General features: G+C 45.7%; 1 protein-coding gene across 2 annotated transcripts in view; it reads right to left on the minus strand.

Annotated features, from left to right (window-relative positions):
• Positions 1-12,024: 12,024 nt before the first annotated feature.
• Positions 12,025-25,326, minus strand: part of trmt9b (tRNA methyltransferase 9B) — a 57,968-nt gene continuing 44,666 nt past the window's right edge. For both annotated transcript variants that reach the window (XM_072477014.1, XM_072477015.1), the window contains exons 2-4: positions 24,074-24,284; positions 20,316-20,489; positions 12,025-13,619 (exon numbers count right to left, since the gene is read on the minus strand). In XM_072477014.1, coding sequence (XP_072333115.1) covers positions 12,532-13,619; positions 20,316-20,489; positions 24,074-24,242 — 1,431 coding nt within the window. In that variant the 5' untranslated portion in view covers positions 24,243-24,284 and the 3' untranslated portion in view covers positions 12,025-12,531. The remainder of the gene's footprint in view (positions 13,620-20,315; positions 20,490-24,073; positions 24,285-25,326) is intronic.

Here is a 25,326-nt window from a genome sequence, read left to right on the forward strand (position 1 = left end):
CTCCCCCACTGCTCCAAGGCCCTGAAACGCTGCCTGGGATTTTTTTCATATTACGCCCAGTGGGTCCCCAATTATGCGGACAAGGCCCGCCCACCAATCCAATCCTCGGTTTTCCCCCTGTCGGCAGAGGCCCACCAGGCCTTCAGCCGCATAAAGGCGGACATCGCAAAGGCCACGATGCGCGCAATCGATGAATCCCTTCCCTTCCAAGTCGAGAGCGACGCATCTGACGTAGCTCTTGCGGCCACCCTCAACCAAGCAGGCAGGCCCGTGGCCTTCTTCTCATGCACCCTCCATGCTTCAGAAATCCGTCATTCCTCCGTTGAAAAGGAGGCCCAGGCCATAGTAGAAGCTGTGCGGCACTGGAGGCATTACCTGGCCGGCAGGAGATTCACGCTCCTCACTGACCAACGGTCGGTAGCTTTCATGTTCGATAATGCACAGCTGGGTAAGATAAAGAACGATAAGATCTTGCGGTGGAGGATCAAGCTCTCCACCTACAACTATGAGATCTTGTATCATCCCGGGAATCTGAACGAGCCTCCTGATGCCCTATCCCGCGGCACATGTGCCAACGCACAAGTGGACCGACTCCGGGCCCTCCATGAGGACCTCTGCCACTCGGGGGTCATTCGATTCTTCCATTTTATCAAGACCCGCAACCTGCCCTACTCCCTCGAGGAGGTCAGGACCGCCACCAGGAACTGCCAAATCTGCGCCGAGTGCAATCCGCACTTCTACAGGCCAGAGAAAGCGTACCTGATAAAGGCTTCCCGTCCCTTTGAACGCCTCAGTATGGACTTCAAAGGGCCCCTCCCCTCCACCGACTGCAACACGTACTTCCTGAACATGATTGACGAGTACTCCCGGTTCCCATTCGCCATCCCCTGCCCCGACATGACTGCAGCCACCGTCATAAAAGCCCTCCACAGTATCTTTACCCTGTTCGGTTTCCCCGCCTACATACACAGGGGGTCCTCCTTCATGAGCGATGAACTGCGTCAATTCCTGCTCAGCAAGGGCATCGCCTCGAGCAGGACGACCAGTTATAACCCCCGGGGAAACGGACAGGTAGAGAGGGAGAACGGAACGGTCTGGAAAACCGTCCTCCTGGCCCTACGGTCCAGGAATCTCCCAGTCTCCCGCTGGCAGGAGGTCCTTCCCGATGCACTCCACTCCATCCGATCACTGCTGTGTACCATGACAAACGAAACATCTCATGAAAGTCTCCTTGTCTTCCCTAGGTCCTCCTCCGGGACATCGCTCCCAACCTGGCTGGCAGCTCCTGGACCCATTCTGCTCCGCAAACACGTGCGGGCCACAAGTCAGACCCATTGGTAGAGAGGGTCCACCTCCTTCACGCTAACCCTCAGTACGCCTATGTGGTGTACCCAGATGGCCGGCAGGATATGGTCTCCCTATGGGACCTGGCGCCCACTGGATCCCCACCAACACACCCCCCCCCCCCCCCCACCAACCCCACCCTCCCTCCCATCGGCGAATCCTACAGCTGCCCCCTTTCCAGGTGGATCGGTTCTTCTACTGGTCCCATCCAAGGGTGATGAAGCTACAGAAGAAGCCGAAGTCTCGCTCCCGGAGCCGGTGCCTGCATCACCGCCGAAACTGCGACAATCACAGAGGATGACCAGGGCCCCCGATCGACTAATTGCTTCATTCTGATATGTACATGTAAAATGAATACTGTAAATAGTTGTGACATGTAATAAAGAAAAACACTGTACCACCAACGGTTACCACCATAATCTCTGCCACTGTATGACACGAGACCACCACCCCGCCGGACTCTTTTTTTAAACAGGGGGTGAATGTGGTAGTCGGTATTAGGGGTATTACGGTACCTAGGTTGAGGCTGTGAGGTCATTGGTGTGGGAGGTACCTGAGACACGAAGATCATGGGTGAAGCCTGCCTGCTGGTTCCGCCCAGTAAGGCGGAGTATAAGAGTCTGTGTCTCCCTGGCAGCTGCAGTCTGTAGCTGCGCTGCTGGGGGAAACATCTAGTCCAATAAAGCCTTCAATTGTCATCCAATCTTGCTTCTGGAGTCATTGATCGAGCATCAATCTGGAATACAATACGCAACAACATAATGTCTTGTGTATCAATCTGTGCTGCTCTATGGGTCAGGCAGCATCTGTGGAGAGAAACAGAGTTAAAAAGTGTGATTTTACCCCGCATTGTTCCTGGTGCCAATCCCTTTGAGCTGGGAGCATCGCGGGAGAGACCCAAATCAAGCTTCATGCCAGACACAAAATTGTAATTGAACCACCTGACCCATGGCACCTGCCCCGATCTGGATCCCCAGATAATCATATTTAAATGAGTCAATAGGCTCATTTAAATTTGCATGGCCTACTTGAGGCCGTATTCTCTCAACCCCCAAGAGTCACCGGCCGCCAGCAAGACCTCACCCGGGCGCCGATTAGTACTGGTCTTCACAAGCGCAGATCAGGAGTGATGGCCACTCCGGCAGTCTCAGAGGCCATTAGAGCCCCCCGGTGGTTGGGGACAGGGCAGCACAGTACCCTGCACTCTCCCGGCACATAGGCACGGGTGCCAGGCTGACAGTTGAAGGGTGTCAGGGTGCCAGGTCGACATTGCCAAGGGTTGGGGCTGGAGGTAGACCATGCCCATGAAAGAAGGGTGAAGTGGGGTTATGAAGGGTGGGGAGGGGGTAGTGAAGGGGGATATAAAGGGACTTCGTATGAAGGGGGGGGGCTTCAGCGACCCTATTGCAGGATGTGCTCACTTGGGCAGGTAATGCCTATGTCTGCGGGGGCTAACAATGTCTGTGGGTGGAGTTGTGGGGGACCCTCAAGCTCACTTAGAGATTAGAATGCCGTTTCAAAATGGCGTCCCGATCTCCGCGGAACCGGTCATGCCAGTGAGTTCAGCTCCCCACTACTGAAATGTTTTTAAGTGTGGGCTGGACCGGTGAGAAACTTCTCAAGCCCCAAAAATATGACTAAGTGTCCGGCGAGAAATATCCTGCCAAATCCGGCCAAAATGACACTTAGTGTGCGATTCAACTAAATGGGAACAAAGTCCCATAGCGAGCATGTTTCCCGGCGCTCGCAGTGCCCAAGCTGCTGAGTACTTCCAGAATTTACTATTTTGGTTTCAGATTGGCAGCATATGCAGTATTTTACTTTCATATCAGGCACAAAATTATTGAGAACCGAGGTAATTTTCAACAACGAAATTTGTACTTTGTCAGAAATGTGCATTAAAAGAAACAGAAAAATGCAGAGTGTGGAAATGTTCAAACATTTCTTTTCACTCTTCCTCTTTTTCTCTTTGAATTGTACCGCCAGTATTGCCTATGATGAAGTGAAGAGGACAGGATGAGCAGATCATTGTCAGAGCAGACAAGTATGTGAGCAATGGGAGAAAGAGCTCACTGGGTTACGATGGGTTAAGGCAGTGCAGCTAATTAAAAGATTAAAAAAGGACATCCACTGTTATCAGCGAGGATGAGGGAGGATCAGGGTAATGGAAGTGAGAGACACTGAGCATCATTCAACATCATGGGTTGCAGTTTGTAACCAACTGAAGTGGGTGGGTTAGGTGGAAGAACCTTAAAAGAGGAAGCCCTGATATATAGGTTGGGAATAATTGGGCAGGATTCTCTGTAGCCCGATGCCGAAATCGAGAACGGCGATCGGGTGGAGGATGGCTCCCGACGCCAAAATTGGGGCAGGTGCTGGTTTGACGCTATTTCGTGATGCTCCGCCCCTCCAAATCGGCATCATCGGGATGCGCGTCGTGCGCAGTCGCAACCCCGTTGGAGCGTCATCAGCTGGCCCACCCGCGATGCTCCACCTCTGATGGGCCAAGTTCCCGACGGTGCGGGCCGCGTGCAGTCCCAGGGGTGGGGAGCCTGGAATGCCAGCTGCGGACAGCGTCCAGCAAAGCCACACACAGCCGAGATCCGTGCCGCTAGCCAGGGGGCTTCTGCTTGGGCTCGAGCGAGTGGTGGGAGTTGGTCAGGAGGTGGGCTGTGGGGTCAGGATGGGCGCATACGCAGTCCAGCATGTTTTCCAGTGCGACTGGTGCGTGTGTGGGGGGTGTCAGTGTGCGCAGCTGCAGCCTGTCAGCCCTGCACATGTGCGGCCCGGAACCTGGCGATTCTCCAACCGTTTCCCGCGCGTTCCGCGGGTGCTTCACGCAGCACCGGTGCTAGCTCCTCACCGGTACTGGAATCGTTGAGGGTTTTGCGCCTATCTTCCTGTTGTGAAACACCATGGATCCTCCATTGGCGCCGGCACTTAGCCCCAGGAACGGAGAGTCTAGCCCATTGTTTTTGATGGGTCAGATTCAACAGCAAGTAAAGGGTCTGCACAACTGGTAGTCATAGTTAAGAAAGTTGATGGGGTTAGGGCAGCATGGCGGCGCAGTGGTTAGCATTGCTGCCTCACACCGCTGAGGTCCCAGGTTCAATCCCGGCCTTGGGTCACTGTCTGTGTGGAGTTTGCACATTCTCCCAGTGTCTGTGTGGGTTTCACCCCCCACAACCCAAAGATGTGTAGGGTAGGTGGATTGGCCTTGCTAAATTGCCCCTTAATTGGAAAAAATGAATTGGATACTCTAAATTTATAAAAAAAGAAAAGAAAAGAAAGTTGATGGGGTTAAGGATAGAGAATTTGGGAGTTTATGGAGGACAAAAAGGGAAATCTATATTTTTGTTTATGTTACTACAGGAGTGAAAGGGGAAGATTAACTGGACTGACTTGAATGGGAATTCAATTTCAAAATTGATTAGTCTTTATATTAAAGTTATGTTCACTTTTAAGACTTTATTCGTGAAGTGGGAAATTAAATTGTAAGTGTTCAGCAATTTAAAGATAATGAAGATGACTGAACTTTTCAACTGAAAATGACCTTCACAGCACTGGCAGATTGTAATAAGTGGTAGTCACCCGATTAATGAAAATCATAGTTTACTGAAAGTGGATCACTACTTCTAAATTAAAAAATGGAAATTATTTCCTCAAGTTCTCTCGGGATTCATACTGTAGTTATTGCATAATTAAGTGTTTATTGTTTTCTAATGGACCACTTTGGCCTTCCTTTAATGTTTTATACAAACAGCTAAATATCCCAACCATTATCTGATTAAAAGTACTACACAGTAAGAAATGGTAGTCTAACGATTTTATAAGAAATGTATTAAATACTATGGAGATGGCTTCCTCGCAGTAAATAATCTTTAAGCAACCTACTAGAAGAGACAGTGACAGTCAGGATTTTTTTCAAGATTTATTGTCTCTGTCAAGGAGATGACTCTGAGCACAAGCTTTTGTGCAAGCATTTCTGTGCTTGATATTATGGAGCAACATGTCCACATTTCTAAAACAAGGTATCTGGGAGAAGGTAGCAAGATGTCCATACAAGAGATGTTCAAGAAGATGACTGAATTACCTCAGCATTGGAATAGAAAAGGCCCAAAATGGTTACCTATCTCCTAGTAATCAGACAATTGGATGGAAAGACATAACTAAACGAGTGCTTAGCATATGATGTTCACCAGGCCCTAAAAATAAAGTTAAGAAATTGTCATCCAAGAAGAAAAAGATGACACTGGAGAGAGGAATTAAGCTCCCTTGAGATGGTTTAACACCTTCAGCATTTTAAAAGTGGGAGAGGAGCCGGAGATTTAAAAGCGGGAGAGGAGCCGGAGATTTAAAAGCGGGAGAGGAGCTGGAGATTTAAAAGCGGGAGAGGAGCCGGAGATTTAAAAGTGGGAGAGGAGCCGGAGATTTAAAAGTGCAGAAGAGGAGCCACCTCCTCTAACCTAAGGAGTTGAGTGATTATCAGGTAAGCTCTTTCTTTCTTTTTCTTGTTTTATCCACAAGTTATCTAGAGGGGATGGCAGGGAAGGCAGTGCAATGTTCCTCCTGCAGAATGTTTGAGGTGAGGGACAATTTTATCTGTGGGAACTGCACCCATCTCTAGCTCCTCAAAAACCACGTTAGGGAACTGGAGCTGGAGCTGGATGAACTTCGGATCATTCGGGAGGCAGAGGTGATCATAGATAGAAGCTCCAGGGATGTAGTTACTCCGAAGAATGAAGATAGATGGATGACGGTGAGAGGGGCTGAGAGGAAGCAGTCAGTACAGGGATCCCCTATGGTCATTCCCCTTAGAACATAGAACCGTACAGCACAGAACAGGCCCTTCGGCCCTCGATGTTGTGCCGAGCATTGTCCGAAACCAAGATCAAGCTATACCACTCCCTGTCATTCTGGTGTGCTCCATGTGCCTATCCAATAACCGCTTGAAGGTTCCTAAATGGGTCCTAAAATCTCCCTTTTGGCACCAAATGGTGTCTAATAACATGGCATGAATTACAACAAGTTCCTCCCACGCAGTGGCACTTTGGATACTGGTGGGGGGGGGGGGGGGGGGGGGGGGGTACTTACCAGGGACAAGCCATTGGGTACAGGTCTCTGGCACAGAGTCTGTCCCTGCTGCTCAGAAGGGAAGGGGGGAGAGGAGTAAAGCATTAGTCATTGGGGACTCCATAGTTAGGGGGACAGATAGGAGATTCTGTGGGAACGAGAGACTCGTTGGTGTGTTGCCTCCCAGGTGCCAGGGTCAGTGATGTCTCGGACCGTGTTTTGGGGATCCTTAAGGGGGAGGGGGAGCAGCCCCAAGTCGTGGTCCACATAGGCACCAACGACATATGTAGGAAAAGGGATGGGGATGTAAGGCAGGTATTCAGGGAGCTAGGATTGAATCTTAGAGCTAGAACAAACAGAGTTATTATCTCTGGGTTGTTACCCATGCCACGTGCTAGCGAGACGAGGAATAGGTAGAGAGAACAGTTAAACACGTGGCTACAGGGATGGCGCAGGAGGGAGGGATTCAGATACCTGGATAATTGGGGCTCATTCTGGGGTAGGTGGGACCTCCACAAACAGGATGGTCTACACTTGAACCAAAGGGTACCAATATTCTGGGGGGGAAATTTGCTAATGCTCTTCAGGAAGGTTTAAATTAATTCAGCAGGGGGATGGGAACCTGAATTGTAGATCCAGTGTGCAGGAGGTTGAGAGCAGGGAGGTCATGAGTAAGGTTTCAAGGTCGCAGGAGTATACCGGCAGGCAGGAAGGTGGTTTGAAGTGTGTCTACTTCAACGCCAGGAGCATCCGGAATAAGGTGGGTGAACTTGCAGCATGGGTTGGTACCTGGGACTTCGATGTTGTGGCAATTTCAGAGACATGGATAGAGCAGGTACAGGAATGGTTGTTGCAGGTTCCGGGGTTTAGATGTTTCAGTAAGCTCAGGGAAGGTGGTAAAAGAGGGGGAGGGGTGCATTGTTAGTCAAGGACAGTATTACGGCGGCAGAAAGGACTCGTCTACTGAGGTAGTATGGGCTGAGATTAGAAACAGGAAAGGAGAGGTAACCCTGTTGGGAGTTTTCTATAGGCCTCCGAAAAGTTCCAGAGATGTAGAGGAAAGGATAGTTGTTATGGGGGACTTTAACTTTCCAAATATTGACTGGAAACGCTATAGTTCGAGTATTTTAGATGGGTCAGTTTTTGTCCAATGTGTGCAGGAGGGTTTCCTGACACAGTATGTAGATAGGCCAACAAGAGGCGAGGCCACATTGGATTTGGTACTGGGTAATAAACCAGGCCAGGTGTTAGATTTGGAGGTAGGTGAGCACTTTGGTGATAGTGACCACAATTGGTTATGTTTACTTTAGCGATGGAAAGGGGTAGGTATATACCGCAGGGCAAGAGTTATAGCTGGGGGAAAGGCAATTACGATGTGATTATGCAAGACTTAGGATGCATAGGATGGGGAAGGAAACTGCAGGGGATGGGCACAATTGAAATGTGGAGCTTGTTCAAGGAACAGCTACTGCGTGTCCTTGATAAGTATGTACCTGTCAGGCAGGGAGCAAGTGGTCGAGCGAGGGAATCGTGGTTTACTAAAGTAGTTGAATCACTTGTCAAGAGGAAGAAGGAGGCTTATGTAAAGATGAGACATGAAGGTTCAGTTAGGGTGCTTGAGAGTTACAGGTTAGCCAGGAAGGACCTGAACAGAGAGCTAAGAAGAGCCTGGAGGGGACATGAGAAGTCCTTGGCAGGTTGGATCAAGGAAAACCCTAAAGCTATCTATAGGTATGTCAGGAATAAAAGGGCCAGTCAAGGACAGTAGTGGGAAGTTGTGCGTGGAGTCCGAGGAGATAGGAGAGGCGCTAAATGAATATTTTTTGTCAGTATTCACACAGGAAAAAAACAATGTTGTCGAGGAGAATACTGAGATACGGACTACTAGACTAGACGGTTTGAGGTTCATAATAGGAGGTGTTAGCAATTCTGGAAAGTGTGAAAATAGATAAGTCCCCTGGGCCAGATGGGATTTATCCTAGGATTCTCTGGGAAGCTAGGGAGGAGATTGCAGAGCCTTTGGCTTTGATCTTTATGTCATCATTGTCTACAGGAATAGTGCCAGAAGACTGGAGGATAGCAAATGTTGTCCCCTTGTTCAACAAGGGGAGTAGAGACAACCCCGGTAACTATAGACCAGTGAGCCTTACTTCTGTTGTGGGCAAAGTCTTGGAAAGGATTATAAGAGATAGGATTGAAAATCATTGAGAAAGGAATAATTTGATTAGGGATAGTCAACACGGTTTTGTGAAGGGTAGGTCGTGCCTCACAAACCTTATTGAGTTCTTTGAAAAGGTGACCAAACAGGTGGACGAGGGTAAAGATGTGGCGTATATGGATTTCAGTAAAGCGTTTGATAATGTTCCCCATGGTAGGCAATTGCAGAAAATATGGGTGTATGGGATTGAGGGTGATTTAGCAGTTTGGATCAGAAATTGGCTAGCTGTAAGAAGACATAGGGAGGCGGTTGATGGGAAATGTTCAGCCTGGAGTTCAGTTACTAGTGGTGTACCACAAGGATCTGTTTTGGGGCCACTGCTGTTTGTCATTTTTATAAATGACCTGGAGGAGGGCGTAGAAGGATGGGTGAGTAAATTTGTGGATGACACTAAAGTCGGTGGAGTTGTGGACAGTGCGGAAGGATGTTGCAGGTTACAGAGGGACATAGATAAGCTGCAGAGCTGGGCTGAGAAGTGGCAAATGGAGTTTGATGCAGAAAAGTGTGAGGTGATTCATTTTGGAAGGTGTAACAGGAATACGGAGTACTGGGCTAATGGTAAGATTCTTGGTAGTGTGGATGAGCAGAGAGACCTTGGTGTCCATGTACATAGATTCCTGAAAGTTGCCACCCAGGTAATAGGATTGTTAAGAAGGCGTACGGTGTGTTAGCTTTTATTGGTAGAGGGATTGAGTTTCGGAGCCATGAGGTCATGTTGCAGCTGTACAAAACTCTGGTGCGGCCGCATTTGGAATATTGCATGCAGTTCTGGTCGCCGCATTATAGGAAGGATGTGGAAGCATTGGAAAGGGTGCAGAGGAGATTTACCAGGATGTTGCCCGGTATGGAGGGAAGATCTTATGAGGAAAGGCTGAGGGACTTGAGGCTGTTTTCGTTAGAGAGGTTAAGAGGTGATTTAATAGAGGCATACAAGATGATCAGAGGATTAGATAAGGTGGACAGCGAGAGACCTTTTCCTCGGATGGTGATGGCTAGCACGAGGGGACATAGCTTTAAATTGAGGGGAGATAGATATAGGATAGATGTCAGAGAGTAGCAGGGGCGTGGAATGCCCTGCCTGCAACAGTAGTGGACTCGCCAACATTAAGGGCATTTAAATGGTCATTGGATAAACATATGGATGATAAGGGAATAGTGTAGATGGACTTTAGATTGGTTTCACAGGTCGGCGCAACATCAAGGGCCGAAGGGCCTGTACTGCGCTGTAATGTTCTATTGTCTTGCATAAGCGATTTACATTTCATTCATTTCATTTCAAGGGGAAACCAAAGGACAAGTGATCATTACTGCAAGCTGCAGAGATTAAACCATCTGGCCTCGTCCATTTGTCCAATCCGGGACCAGTAAACCGTCCTCACCTGTTACAGATCATTATGCTTTACTTATTCTGATTGTGCATTTTATTTGAACTATTACTTTGTTACTTCTCAATATATTCCTGTATCCAATGGCAACTTTGAGTAACCTGTGACACCTGGGTCAAATCCTATGACACCAAAAGCCTGAGCTTTCAGTAGTAGGCATTTAACATGTGGAACTGGTCCTACGCTTTGCATGTTTTATCTGCGATACATGTACACAAGTGCACAGGATTCGCTGTGCCCAGATTTCCAGGGCCAGACAAAAGGGTTAATGAATGACTATGGGGACCATGGACATTGGATTGGATTGGATTTGTTTATTGTCACATGTACCGAGGTACAGTGAAAAGTATTTTTCTGTGAGCAGCTCAAACAGGTCATTCAGTCGATGAAAATAAAAAAAGTAAAAAGAAAGTACATAGTCGGGCAACACAAGGTACACAATGTAAATACATAGACACCGGCATCGGGTGAAGCATACAGAAGTGTAGTATTAATCAGGTCAGTCCATAAGAGGGTTGTTTAGGAGGCTGGTAACAGCGGGCAGAAGCTGTTTTTGAATCTGTTTGTGCGTGTTCTCAGACTTTTGTATATCCTTCCCGATGGAAGAAGTTGGAAGAGTGAATAAGTCGGGTGGGAGGGGTCTTTGATTATACTGCCCGCTTTCCCCAGGCAGGTGAGGTGTAGATAGAGTCAATGGATGGGAGGCAGGTTTGTGTGATGGACTAGGCTGTGTTCACGACTCTCTAAAGTTTCTTGTTGTCTTGGGCCGAGCAGTTGCCATACCAGGCTGTGATGCAGCCAGATAGGATGCTTTCACTGGTGCATCTGTAAAAGTTGGTAAGAGTCAGTGTGGACATGCCAAATTTCCTTAGTTTCCTGAGGAAGTATATGCGCTGTTGTGCTTTCTTTTTGGTAGTATCGACCTGGGTGGACCAGGACAGATGTACACCCCTAGGAACTTGAAGCTGTTAACCATCTCTGCCTTGGCCCCGTTGATGCAGACAGGGATGTGTACAGTACTTTACTTCCTGAAGTCAATGACCAGCTCTTTAGTTTTGCTGGCATTGAGGGATGGATTGTTCGTTGCACCACTTCACTAGGTGTGGAGTATGTAACTGGATCAGTAATCCTGAAGTCCTAGACTAATAATCTAGAAATTCTGAATTCAAATTCTAATGTGGCAGTTTGAGAACTTGAACTGAGGTACCAAAAAATGTAAGTAAATAAATGGTAACAATAAAAGTGGCCATGAGCTTTTGGATTGTTATAAAATCCAACTGGTTCATTACCACACTTTTAAAGAAGGCAACAGGCCATCCTTATCCAATTTAGCCTATATTATGACCCCAGGTAGTGCAACACCAATGTGGTTGACTCTTAGTTGCCCTATCAATTATCCTAGCAAGTAATACAATTATGTCAAGCTCTTACAAGTGGTTCAAAAAGACCCACCACCACCTTTTCAGAGTAATTTGGGATAACAATAAATGTTTACCTTGTCACTGATTATCCTGTGAATGATTATGAACCTATTTTACTTTGTAATTAATGGCAAGTATCCCATTTCAAGTGTCAAAAATAGACAAAGCTTAGATCTCGATTTAAAAAATGACACAAAATGGATGTTAATTTGCAGCAGTAACAGGAAGAAAAACAAGTAGGGAATTTCGGGCCTGTACTGCGCTGTAATGTTCTATAATATACAGAAGTCACAACTCTTACTTTGAACAATGCTTTCCTCAAACACCAAATAAAATATTAAAAGTATATTATGACTTTCATAGGTGCCTTAAGTGGTAGGGCTACAGCTGGGTCTTCAGTCAAAAACTTTGATATTTGTTACGAAGATCATCTGTTGATATGAGGAGAAAGTGTTTATTTCACTGGCAGTAAGATTGTGACCAGTCCTGCCTGGAATCCAAGTCTGTAATTAAGCCAGCTTGGAGACAACCTTGTAGAATACTCCAGTCAGTTTGATTAAATGAGGCAGATATTAAACTCTCAGCAAGGCATGTTTCTTTTTAATCCTAGACAATCAGGAATCGACAGTAGGCATATCAACATTAGGCCAGAAACTGTTCTTGCGACCAGATAGAAAAATATGATAATCATTTCAGCTTTAAGATTTTAACATAAGGGCTTGCAGCTCCCATAATAACTTAAAAAAACACCATCTTTCCTGGTTAAATGTATACTTTATTACAGTGTAAAATAATTTAATATGGTTTTGTTATTAGCTTACCATATTAGTAATCCAAAACATTTGAAGGCAATGAAATTCAAATGTTTGAATTAAGAGTGCAATGTTTTATCATTACAATAGTAACATATGGCAGTGCATGTACTGTTCAAGTATTATCACAATCTGCAATCTTAAAGGCACACCAAAGACACACAAATTAAATAAAATCATATGAAAACAATATGCACCAACACCTCTAAAAGATGCACAAATTATTCACACTAATTACTCGCCTTACTCGTAGGGTACAGTTGTGATATGATGTCATTTCAAATTTGGTAAACTCTTACTTTTTCCACAATAACACACCAGTTAGCATGATCATAATATGTTTGAATCACTTGCAGGCCTTCAGTGTACTTTTCTATGAGTTCAATAAGCTCCCCTTGTTTGAAAACATGATAGTATCTGAGACAAGTACTGTTGTAATTAATCTGGCCCTCTTTGTCCTTTGCCGACACCCGAGGCACCAAAGGCCAGTCACTCGAGTCAGTAGTCAGTTTTCTCGGCATTTGTGGATGCACAGTATCAATATTATTCTCACAGGTGGAGTTGGTTCCAGATTTATTTTCACCAGCGCAATTGCGGAGCTCATTTTGAAACAAAGACTGTGAAGAAAGATCAGGTAAGGAAACTTCAGCGCAGCTACGAAATATGCTGGAAGACTGTTGGATTTCAAATCGTCCTGTACGTGGATATTCAAATAATCGTGCGTGTGACTCTGAACTGCTGTAATGGCTAGGTAATTGTGACTTGGAAAGGGCATCAAAAACGCTTTCAGGCTTTTGTCCATAAGAAAACACATTGGAAGCAAACCTGGCCACATGGTCAGTTTTGCTTTGTTCAAAGGATCTTATCATACTATCTGTTTTAAATGAAGTAATAAAATCCCGAAACATCCACAGATCATTGGGGGGTTTTGTTCTGTTACTGCTGCTAAATTGAAGTATAGGATTCAGCGATTGAGAAAATAGCCATAGCTTTAAAGATTTTTCATCGAGTAATGTATTCTCCATTCCTAAAGAGGATGCTTCCTTTCCTTGTGTCTGTTTTTTATGCATATCCAGTTGATTATTTGGCAGCTTACTTGAAATAAAAGGTTTGTCTTTATGAAAAACACCATCATTATTATTGTGTTGGAATGATTCACCTTCTCCATTTAGCATTTTGGACCCTGATGAATTTGAGGGTGGAGGCGCAGGATTCCACGGAACAAAAATATCTTGCTTTTCAAACTTGCGTCTATTTTGTTCCATTGCCCATACATAGATCATAATTTTCCCTCTTACTCGCAAAATCCTTGCCATTTCCTTTATTGCTTGAATACGGCGTTCTTTTGTGGAAAAATGGTGTATCACTAGAACAAAGGAAAATAACAACAATGATATATTTTATTAAATAATATAATACATTTAAATATATTCATGATCTTGATTCTGGCATGAAATCTGCGGGACATCAATTGCATATCTGTTAAATTGGTACACTTCCAAAGTGTTGATTGGCTTAACCAATTGTTACATGCATGTTAACCAGCTGATCCAGAAAAATAATTTTGCATTGTAAATAATGAATGAGCAATTACCACAAACCTCATTAAGTCAAATCTTTAAAATAAGCTTTCTGAGTGGCTAACTTGGTTCTGTTCAAATCCCACAATACCAGAAGGTTTAACTCGATCAGCGGACATAACTAAATACATTTATGTACCATTATAACTCACTTTCACAGCTCTTCTCTTCATTGCCTTTTTCCTCTCATGGGCTGAGGTACTAATTCGTTCCTTTCCTGGAAATACTCCAGTCTACTCCTCTGGCCTGCATTCTTAGAATCCCTACAGTGCAGAAGGAGGCCATTTGGGCCATCAAGTCCACAACAACCCTTTGTAAGAGCACCCTACCTAGGCCAACCCCCCTGTTCTATCCCCTTAATCCCAGAACCCCACCTAACATCTTTGGAAATGAAGGGGCAATTTATCATGGCCAAGCCACATCACCTGCACTTCTTTGGACTGTGGGAGGAAACCGGAAAACCCACGCAGACACGGAGAGAAAGGGCAAACTCCACACAGACAGTCACCCAGGGCCGGAATTGAACCCGGGTCTCTGGCGCTGAGGCAGCAGTGCTAACCACTGTGCCACCATGCCGTGATTTTATTATGCAAAGCCTTTGCCCCTCAGTGCTTATTTTGGATCTTTGGAATTTAACAAAGGCTAAGAAATAGAGACCTGGGGGTGAGTTCCCGATCAGACGGAGATTGAGTGTCAGGCAAAAAAACAAGATTGCCGCCCGATGCTCTGGTCCCCCACCAGCGGTAGCAGCAAGCTACATGCCCCATGCCAGTGGGAGGATGCAAATAGGTCATTTGAATCGACTTGCCTCTGATTAATGGGCTGGAAGCCTGATTCTCCATGCCCCTGTGAAACTCCTACCCTATTGGCTGGGATTAACACAGTCATGGATTGGTGAAAATATTTTCAAATGTGGCCCTGAAACGCTGGAGCACGTGGTGGGTCAAGGGGTTATGTATTTGATGTTGGTTTCCCCAAAGTCCATTGGAGAGGCCCCTCCCCCGCCTGCCTCTCTGCAGCTCCTGTACTGTCCAGTCTTTCTTCTGGCAAGATTGAGAGATGTTTACTTTCCAAGGTCCTGTCTCCAACTGTCCTGGCTTCCAGTTAAAACGAAAAACAAAGGAATTCCTTCCCTCTGGAAAGTGGCCTCCAGTTGCTAAGCAACCCCTGCTAGTTCTATCTATTCTTCACGCTGTAACCTTCTTAAGCACAATAGAATCACAGTTGGAACCGGAACTAAACCCCACACATACAAACACATTTGTCCAGCAGGAATCTAACTATAGATTTTACCCTCCCAGGCACAGAAGCATTAAATTAAACCCACTTAAAACTATACCTTATTTCTAATGTTTACCAATACACATATAAATTCCTTAAACCTACCTTTGTTTTCCTAACAAACATATCAGGAAGAAGATAAGGAAGGCAAGCCAGGCAAGGCACCCACCACAATGATAAATGTGGCATTCATGGAGGGAAAATTAGGGTGTCAAAAACTCAAAACGCCATATTCATATTTCAGTTTTGAAGCAAATGGCAATTTTTAGGCACATGAAGCTATTATATGCCACAAAGTCCCACAAAACAGCAGAGATGAATGAGTAATTAATCTGGTATTACCTAAGGGGGAGATGTTAACTAGGACATTGTGATAACTCTTTGATCCTCTTCAAATGGTAGCAATGACATTTCTAACTTCCATGTCATGTGTCATGGCATTACTAACATCCATCTGAACCACAGGCAAACTGGAACTCTGACAATGCAGAGTAGCACTGGAGTAATAGCTTGGACTATGTGCAAAGCGAAGCGATTAATTTTATCATCCATATACAATGCCACATGGAGATAACTATATGTTACATAATACATTGTGCGCTTCATGATGTCGTTCTCATAATTTTACTTCATTCAAAGCTCTCATCTGGAATACACTGCCTGGAGGGTGGTGGAAACAGCATCAACAGTGAATTGGATATGTACTTGAAAATTAACGATTTGCAAGGTTAGGACAAAAGCAGAGGGGAGTGAGACTATTTGGACAGCTCTTTTAAAAAGCTGACATAGACATACTGGGGCGAATGGTCTCTTTTTTGCTGTAAGAATTTATGATTATAAAACAGCACACCTTCTGAGTTACCATGAGGAATGCCACAAGAGACATTTTATATACACACACGCAAAACTTTCCTTAGATTTCTTATCACTTATCAAATGGTTAGTTTTGGCAGCAAAGTGTGAAATGCAAATCAGAGAACCATGAATATACATCAGAACCTTTCTTTAAGAAGAGGCAATTTTGCAAATCCATTTGTGAAACATGTTCTGCCTGTCACAGCTATATACAGAAATCTAACACTCCTGCTGTGCAATCAGGTTATGAAATGTGTTCAGAATCGACAACTGAGTGATTGACATGAGGGTTATGGAATCTGGCAGCCAAAAGGAGTGATGTAGAAAGCAGAAAAAGACATTTTGAAAACTTGTGTCAGCTTGCAAACCCATTGGTATTTTTCTAAGAAGGCTCCTGGTGTAGTAGTGGATCCCCTTATGTGTCTTTAAAAAAAATATTTTATACTTTCACAGATTGTGGGAGTTGCTGGCTCAGCCAGCATTTATTGCCAATCCTAATTGCCCTTGAGAAGGTGGTAGTGAGCCTCCTTCTTGAACCGCAGCAGGCCATGTGGTGTAGGGACACCAACAGAGCTGTTAGGAAGAGAGTTTCAGGATTTTATCCTAGTGACAGTGAAGGAACAGCGATATACTTTACAAGTTAGGATGGTGAGTAGCTTGGAGGGAAACTTGCAGCTGGTGTTGTTAACATGCATCTGCTGCCTTTGTCCTTCTGGGTAAAGGCGATGGGTTTGGAAAGTGCTGTTGAAGGAGCTTTGGTAAATTGCTGCAAATGCATCATGTAAATGGTACACACTGATGCCACTATGCATCGGTGGTACAGGGAGTGAATACTTAAAGTGGTGGATGGGTGCCATTTTAGTCTGGAAGACAAAAATGCATTGCATGGTTTTAAAACCATTCTAGCTTTTATAGGTTACTTAGAATAAAATATAATTTGCAAATAACTCATCAGAATAAATCTTAATATTTCATGTTTGTAGTTTTCAAGTAGCCATCCTCTTCTCGTCAACCCAAGTGGTGGGAATATCATAAGCTAGGAATTCATACCATTGCATTTTTACCCAGAGGTTTATCCAACAGCAATGTGACACTGGTTGGAAGCACCCTGGGTGGGATTCTCCGGTCAGAATCCAACCCCCTATGTTAATCAATGCATGTCCTCATTCCAAGCTCAGCCCTTCCACCCACATCCTAGTTCACTAATGCCTCCATGCCACGTACTGCCCATACACCCACCCCTATGTATGCTTATGTATGCTTGGCAGAGAGTCACGATTATTATTATATTATCAGAACACCTGCTTCCCAGAGGAAACATTGTTTGATTGATAGCTCAGGCTCTCTGATGTCTACGGTCAGTCTCACTATGTTTGTTGACACAGGATATGTGGTTTCAAGCATTTTGTGGATTTTGAAATCTCGAAAGGCCTGAATGATTGATACTTCAATTTGCTTGGTCCAGACTTTTTTTCCCCAAACATAGACAAAAGTTCTCAATGGATTAATTTTTTTCAAAACCGTTTTCTTAAACATTCCACTGTACAATGTGATGTTCATTGGTTCTAGAAAGTATACAATGGGTCAATTAGCATGAAAGGGCAGAGTTTGGCATAGGGGACCTGAGGGGCCAGAGGAAATGGCTCGGAGGCATGAAGTGGCCTGGATGGGGTATGAAGTAGGATTGTAGGCTGTGAGGGTTAAGGGTTGGGGGTGTGTGTGTTTTTTTTTTCTCCTCAGTGGAATAAAGTCCCACGGCACCGAGGCAGGACCTTTAAACCGCCCACCTCTGTGGCTGCCTTGCGCACTTCTTGCCCAGCTCTACTGACTTGACTCCAGATCGAACCCAGCCCCGAGCAATGAATATCCTGCCTTTGTGGGTATTTTCTCCCAAGGTGGGCTGGCCGAGCCAGGAGTTTTTCCAACTCCCTCTTCCCGCCTCAGTGCCCTCTCCACAGCTGCTGTCTGATCTGCTGAGTATTTCCAGCATTTCTTGTTTTTATTTCAGATTTCCAGTATCTGTAGCATCCCGCTTTTTGAATAGTAACATTTAGCTTTGTTAATCTATCTTGCATCTTCAGCAGTTGGAGTCTGATCTTTTTCTGCTGTAATTCACTGCAACCAACCGTGCTAAAATTAGCCATATAATTTAATTCAAGTATGTAATTAATATATTTAAGATAGCATTATCTGTCATTAATTTTGTAACTTGTACACACAGATTGCATTAAAAAATTCCAAAAATAATAACCTTAAGTACATTTTTAAGTTGTTAACTATGAATCAAAAAGACTGAACTACCTGTTAATCAGGAAGATTGAAATGCTCCCTCTGTATTGGGGTTTGTAAATTTTATTTACAAAGTCCTACTCTCATCTAGTTTACAATTAGATCATATGGGACTCAGGTTTAAACATGTCTGTAGATACATTAGCAAATGAATGGTTCTAAATTAGAACAAATAAGACATTATTCTAATTTTATTTAAATACAGTAGATCATAGATTATCATAGAATTTACAATGCAGAAGGAGGCCATTCGGCCCATCGAGTGTGCACCAGCTCTTGGAAAGAGCACCCTACCCAAGGTCAACACCTCCACCCTATCCCCATAACCCAGTAACCCCACCCAACACTAAGGGCAATTTTGGACACTAAGGGCAATTTATCATGGCCAATCCACCTAACCTGCACATCTTTGGACTGTGGGAGGAACCCGGAGCACCCGGAGGAAACCCACGCACACACGGGGAGGATGTGCAGACTCCGCACAGACAGTGACCCAAGCCGGAATCGAACCTGGGACCCTGGAGCTGTGAAGCAATTGTGCTATCCACAAGGCTACCGTGATCAAGACAGGCAATTCCTGGTTTTGCTCCCAGTCACCTCAGACCCCGAATCAATGTAGCCAACACATGAGAAGTTCTACTGACACCTTGCCAACAGCTAAAAGCCATGTGGATTTGTCCAGGTTGAGACCCAATATGTACTGGCAAACCAAAAACGAGCAAGGAGCGGGATAACGGGGGAGAAGAGGTCGGAAAGGGACACAGGGAAGCCAGGAATAGGGCCGGCACGTGGACGTGATGGAGGGAGGGGGGGTGAGCAAGGGAGGTGATAGTGGTATGGAGGAAAGGGGTGGGAGGGGAGGGTGGAGCAGGGGAAGGGAGAGTGGCAGTGGGTAGAGAGGAGGCAGGTAGCAGGGGGAGATAGGGTGGAGGTAGGGTGACGGAGTGGGGATGCATTTTCAGGCTGGGAATATGGAGGTCCTGCCAAACTTAACTGTAGGGTATCATTAGCATTTGCCTAGCAACGGGACACATTAATAACTATGTTTCAATGCATATTATAAATATTAAACATGTATGATATTAAAATCCAAATCAAAGCTCAGCGAATTGTTAGCAATGTATCTATTCCACGGTCAACACTCATTTACATATTAATATTTGCTGATCCTTAATAGAGTAAAGAATTTGACTGATCCTATTTATGGCTTCTGGCAACTCACCTGACAGGATATGTTAATTTAGGGCCGTTTGAGTCGCCATCGGGTGGTGACAGATGTTGTACATTCTGCAAGTGTCAGTCAGAGGCCCTGAGTCTTATATCATTGAACATTGTGTTTATTGATAATCCAGAACTATGTACATATATACCAGCTAACTCCACGCTTGCTTGTACACCGGTCTCTGCCCAGTCCACAACTAACCCTCCTTGTCTCAGGTCACGTGCCTCTCTACATCATACTGTGAGTGACACTCTTTCCCAGTCCCACATTAACCCTTGCTAGGCCAGATACCGTATACAACAGGATTGAGGTCAGATAGGATCGGAGTGAGCTCTGGTGGGGTCAGAGTGAGGTCAGTGGGATCGGGGTGAGCTCTGTTGAGTTGATGAGATTTCAATACATGAGGATTTGGACAAGTACTCCAGCCCTGAAGGAAAAGGTATTTTGCATCTACCCACCTTTGCTGATCATGGGTCCTACTGAACAATAATGGGGGGTGGGGAAGGACAGGCATCACTGACTAATTTTTTTAATGGCTCCTTCAACAGGCATCAGCCTAACAACTGTTTTAGGTGGTCGCCAAAACAGTGGACCCCAAGAATTTAGCAATGGGGCCAATGCCTGTGCAAACCCAGCACTGCTGTCCCACTGCTTTATTGATATGATTCATGCCCATATGCTCAGAAATGGTAGCAAATCAATCCAATTTCCATGGCAATGTATCTAACCCGTTGTTTCCCTGCATTTATTTTATGTGTGAACAAATGAACAATTACACTCTATATTTTGGTTGATACAGAGAATTAAAGACAGATAGAAGGAATTAATTTCTTACCTGCTATAGATAGAATGGCATCAAAACACTGATCCCGATATGGTAAATGTAAACTGTCACATACCATGGCTTCGTAGCTCTGTTCCCTTGCTGATTCTACCAGAGGCAGACAATAGTCACAACCTACTTTGTAGGCCTGCTTGTTGATGCAAAGGTACTTTCCATTTCCACATCCTAATTTAAGAGAGAGATGTTGTGAAAATAAATCTGAAACAGCACTTGTTTCATTAAATTACAACATGCAAGATAAAAACCAAATGCACCCAGAGGCAGCAGTGCTACCAGTGAGCCACAACTAACACAATAACCATAGGCTGATGGTTCACCGACTATAATAACACATGGAAAGGTCAAGTGGCAGACGAGTTTCAAGTTGAAAGGAGCCTCATGTCGAATTGTTGTAACATAACTCCAGAGATCAAAACCTTTGGGGTAAAATGTCCACTGTGGTTTTCATTGGGTGGCATGGTAGCACAGTTGTTAGCACAGCTGTTTCACAGCTCCAGGGTCCCAGATTAGATTCCGGCTTGGGTCACTGTCTTTGCGGAGTCTGCACGTTCTCACCGTGTCAGCATAGGTTTCCTCCAGGTGCTCCGGTTTCCTCCCACATTCCAAAAATGTGCATGTCAGGTGGATTGGCCATGCTAACTTGACCTTACTGTCCATAAACGTTGGGTGGGGTTGCTGGGTTATGGGGATAGGATGGAGGCGTGGGCTTGGGTAGGGCGTTCTTTCCAAGGGCTGGTGCAGACTCGATGGGCTGAATGGTCTCCTTCTGCACTGTAGATTCTATGATTCACTGAAGACAGGCAGAAACACCTTTTCACAGGCATGTCCACTGATCATCTTGTGAGGTTCTGGTGGGAGATCAGGAGAATACCCCTGGGGGAGTGGTTGTAGAAAAGGACAAAGACACTTGTTTTTTTTCTCCTATTCTCAGGACAGGCCCTTTTCCTGAAGGGGTTCCAATGGGGTAATCCATCTGCCAGTTGGTGATTATTTACCTTCTTTACCCAGGCAGTAAATGCAAATAGACTACTGAACCAAGGCCCAATTTCCCAACACTCATGCTCCACATGGGAAATTTCTAACATCAATCAGAGGACACCAGGCAAGAGGGAGAATCCTGGCTGGTCTTTGCTTTCCCAACAAAAACAGAAAATGCTGGAACATCTCAGCAGATCCGGCAGTTTCTGTGGAGCGAAAAACGGAGTTAACATTTCGAGTCTGTAAGCCTCTTCTTCAGTAGAGTCCCCAGCCTGGGGACATTGAGGCTAATTGGAGTATTCTGACTACTAATTCAGCTGGGAAGGTGGAGGGTTAGCTCATTTGGCTGGACAGTTGTTCATGATATGGAGTGACGCCAACCGCGAAGGTTCAATTCCCGTACCTGCTGAGGTTATTCATGAAGGCCCTGCCTTCTCAACCTTGCCCCTCACCAGAGGTGAGGTGGCCCTCAGGATAAAATCACCAACAGTCAGCTCTCAAAAGGGAAGGCAGCCTATGGTCCTCTGGGACTGTGGCGACATTTACAATTCTGCAGAAACTGGGAATCAAGCTTGCAAAATTCTGCTTCTTATTACTTAGTTCTACAGATGACCAGAAGAGTCTCTGAAAATCTAAAAAAATGAAACCTTCAAAAAGTATTAGACTCTTTTTTACATATACTTTTAATCGCAACATTATGTTGAAATTCTGACAGTGCTCATATGAAACCATGTTTATACCAGCCCACAGCTGGACATGGAACCTTGGGCGGGATTCTCCCCTACCCGGCGGGTCGTGCAGTCCCGGCGCAGAGGAGTGGCGTGAACCACTCAAGCGTCGGGCCGCCCCGAATGTGCGGAATCCTCTGCACCTTCAGGGGCTAGGCCGGCGCCGGAGTGGTTTGCGCCCCGCCGGCCGGCGCGGAAGGAGCTTGGTGCCACGCCAACCTACGGCAAAGAGCCTCCGCCGGCCGGCGCGAGTTGGCGTATGCGCGGGAGCGCCAGCGTGTGCTGGCGTCATCCCAGCGCATGCGCAGGGGGGTTCATCTCCGCGTCGGCCATGGCGGAGGACCACAGACGCTTATGCGGAGGAATAGAGTATCCCCACGGCACAGGTCCGCCCACGGATTGGTGGGCCCCGATCGCGGGCCAGGCCACCTTAGGGGCACCCCCCGGGGCCCGATTCCCCCCGTGCCCCCCCCGAGGCCGCCCGCGCAGCCAGGTCCCGCCAGTAAGTGCCTACACTAATTTACGCCGGCGGGACCAGCCGAAAATGGGCAGCCACTCGCCCCATCGTGGGCCGGAGAATCGCCGGGGGGGCCGCTGCCAGCAGCCGCCGACCGGCGCGGTGCGATTCCCACCCCTGCCAAATCCCTAGCGCGGAGAATTCGGCAGCCGGCGGGGGCGGGATTCACGCCGCCCCCCGGCGATTCTCCGACCCGGCGGGGGGTCGGAGAATCCCACCCCTTATCTTTCAATATTGCTTTGTTTTGGATACAAATCTGTTTTAATAAAATGTTAACAAAAAAATAACATTCTATTTCCTTCTGACTGCACGCAAGGGGATTTCCCTTCCATAGCTATGTGACAAGCAATATCACTTTGATGCTCCCCACTTCCACTCTATATACTTGGTTCAGGTACCGCATTGGAAAATGCTGTTTCAATATTGTCAATGTTTACAGTGCAATGGAACTACCAAAATCATTGACACATCCAATTTACAGCATCTTCACATAAAAAAAAGTCAATACAATTTAACTAGGAGGTAAAGTTGGCGTCAGGGACCCCAAGCAAGAAGAGAAATAAACAAGGGTTAGAGGAAGTGATCAAAATATGATTAGAGACACGTTTTTGAAGGTGGGATGAAAGATATCAAGGTTTGATGAAAGAATCCCAGAATACAAGTGCATGATATTTGAAGCCTCTACCACAGATGGTGAAGAGGGAGAGAGAGGTAGACCAGGCCCAGTAGAGTGCAGAATGTGCGCTTGGAATGCAGGATTGGAAAACATTGCCTAGTCAGGGATGGATAAAGCAATGGAAATATTTGAAAATCAGTTTGAGGATGCTATTGTCATTGCGTTGGGGAGCTTGGGAACGAATGGTGGTCACTGAGAGTGGAGTTGAAAGGAGTATTGCACAAGTTCTCAAAACTGGTATCTGAGGACCGCTGGAGTCCATGGAGACTTTCTGGGGTCCACAAATTGGTTGTGTTTTTTGACACTCACTCCAATTTGAAGGTTGTGCTCCTGGAGCAGGCTCATGCCTGCCAAGAGTATCCCTAAATACAACAGTGTAAATAACATGGTAAATTTAGGGATGCCAGACCAAGTTTACAAGCTGTCAGGTCCTGGTGGGACCATTAGTAAATAACGCTCCTCTGGAGCCCTTAGGCGACCCAATGCTTCTGGGATTTGAACATAAGTCAATTCCTCAGAGGTTTTGGTGTCATTGTGGCTCCAATAGCAGCAAATGTCTTGGTGTTAGGACCGGAAGATCCCAGCCATTATTTTCTGATGGGAGTTGAACAGGATGGTGTTAGCATTGACGGTGAAGATGTTGGCACAGTGGCCTAGTAACCACCCGAGGAAAAAAAATCGATAATTACAGCAGACAGTTTTTACATCACTGCCAAATGGAAATAAACATTTAGAAGAGCTGGGAAATAAAATCCAAATCACTCTCAGCATATAAAATCAAGCAGAAGACATTTTCTGAATCGAACGTTTGATCACTCAAAATAGATTAGCAACCGGACTATATACTAACCAACGTCAGCAATGAGACTGCCCGATTCTTGTTCCAGCAGAAACTGTCGTACTCGGGGCCAGGCCTTATAACGAGTGTCATTGAAGTGAGGGGCAATCTTCTCATAGACACTATGAACATAGTCCTTCTCCAAGCGGCTTGCCTCTTTGTCCATGGCGAAATCATGCATTCTGTCATGAAATTGTTGAAAGCTCCAAAGGCTTGGGGAAAACTGCAAATAAGATATTAAAATATAATTAGAAAAATGCTACACTGCAGTGAGTAATTTTGGACTCGGTAATTGCTCATAAAAATTCAGAATACACTTTAATTGATTAAGGTTCCCATAACACTCATCGATATAAATGTTTTCAAAAGTTTTATTTACCTCATGTCTGGACAGGGTCTTGGCCAACCACATGCCCATGCCCAACCCAACCCAACAAATCCATTTCTCCCCAGCTTGGGCCCTACGCTCATTCTTAATCTGCTGCCATTATCAGCAAGGTGTTTCGCCTTGGCTTGCGCCCTCCTCCCAGCCCATCTCGAACTTAACTCCAAACTGAAGACCAGCCTCAGCCTTCAGCTTGGCCTGCATCCTCTTCCTCTGCTCAGATCCGAATACAGTTGATAATATTAAGGTCACATTTTACTGACTGTGGCAATGAAGTGACTCAGTAAATATCACTAAGCCAGTTGCTTAAGCAATAACAAACATAAAGGGAAATGTCTCGGCTTATTGAAGACCAATCATCACATTCCCAGGGCTCTTAACGACCCTACACTACCTTGGCGACTAATCATCACTGTAATAATCCGCACGAGGCCCACGGGAGACCCTAATCAATCTCCCCGTGGGACTTGTGGAATACAAAATTCCTTGTGATTGGGCAGAGGCTCGCCCAGCTGGGGTTCTTACTAGACAATATAAAAGTTGGTCCGGACAGGGACGGGCATCTTGGTTGCTCTGACAAGGACGACTTGTTATGTGTGCATGCCGCTGAAGCAGCCATTTCCTTTGACCTAAATAAACTTACGTTTACTTGCCTACTTGGGCCTCCTGGATATTTATACTGGCGACGAGGTAAAAGCAGCAATTAAGATTCTGGATGTCCCAGTCGCATCAGGATATTGCTGCGCGCCCGCCTCGCCATGCCTCGTGAGATTTAATGGGATCTCGCGAGACGTCGCAATCTGAATCCTGCCCATTGTGGACGGGATCAGTTTTTGGCAAAATCTGTATATTAGAGTGAGGTAGCTAGTCTCACTCTAAT

Source organism: Scyliorhinus torazame, chromosome 15 (genome assembly GCF_047496885.1).
Source record: "Scyliorhinus torazame isolate Kashiwa2021f chromosome 15, sScyTor2.1, whole genome shotgun sequence".
Taxonomy (NCBI): domain Eukaryota; kingdom Metazoa; phylum Chordata; class Chondrichthyes; order Carcharhiniformes; family Scyliorhinidae; genus Scyliorhinus; species Scyliorhinus torazame.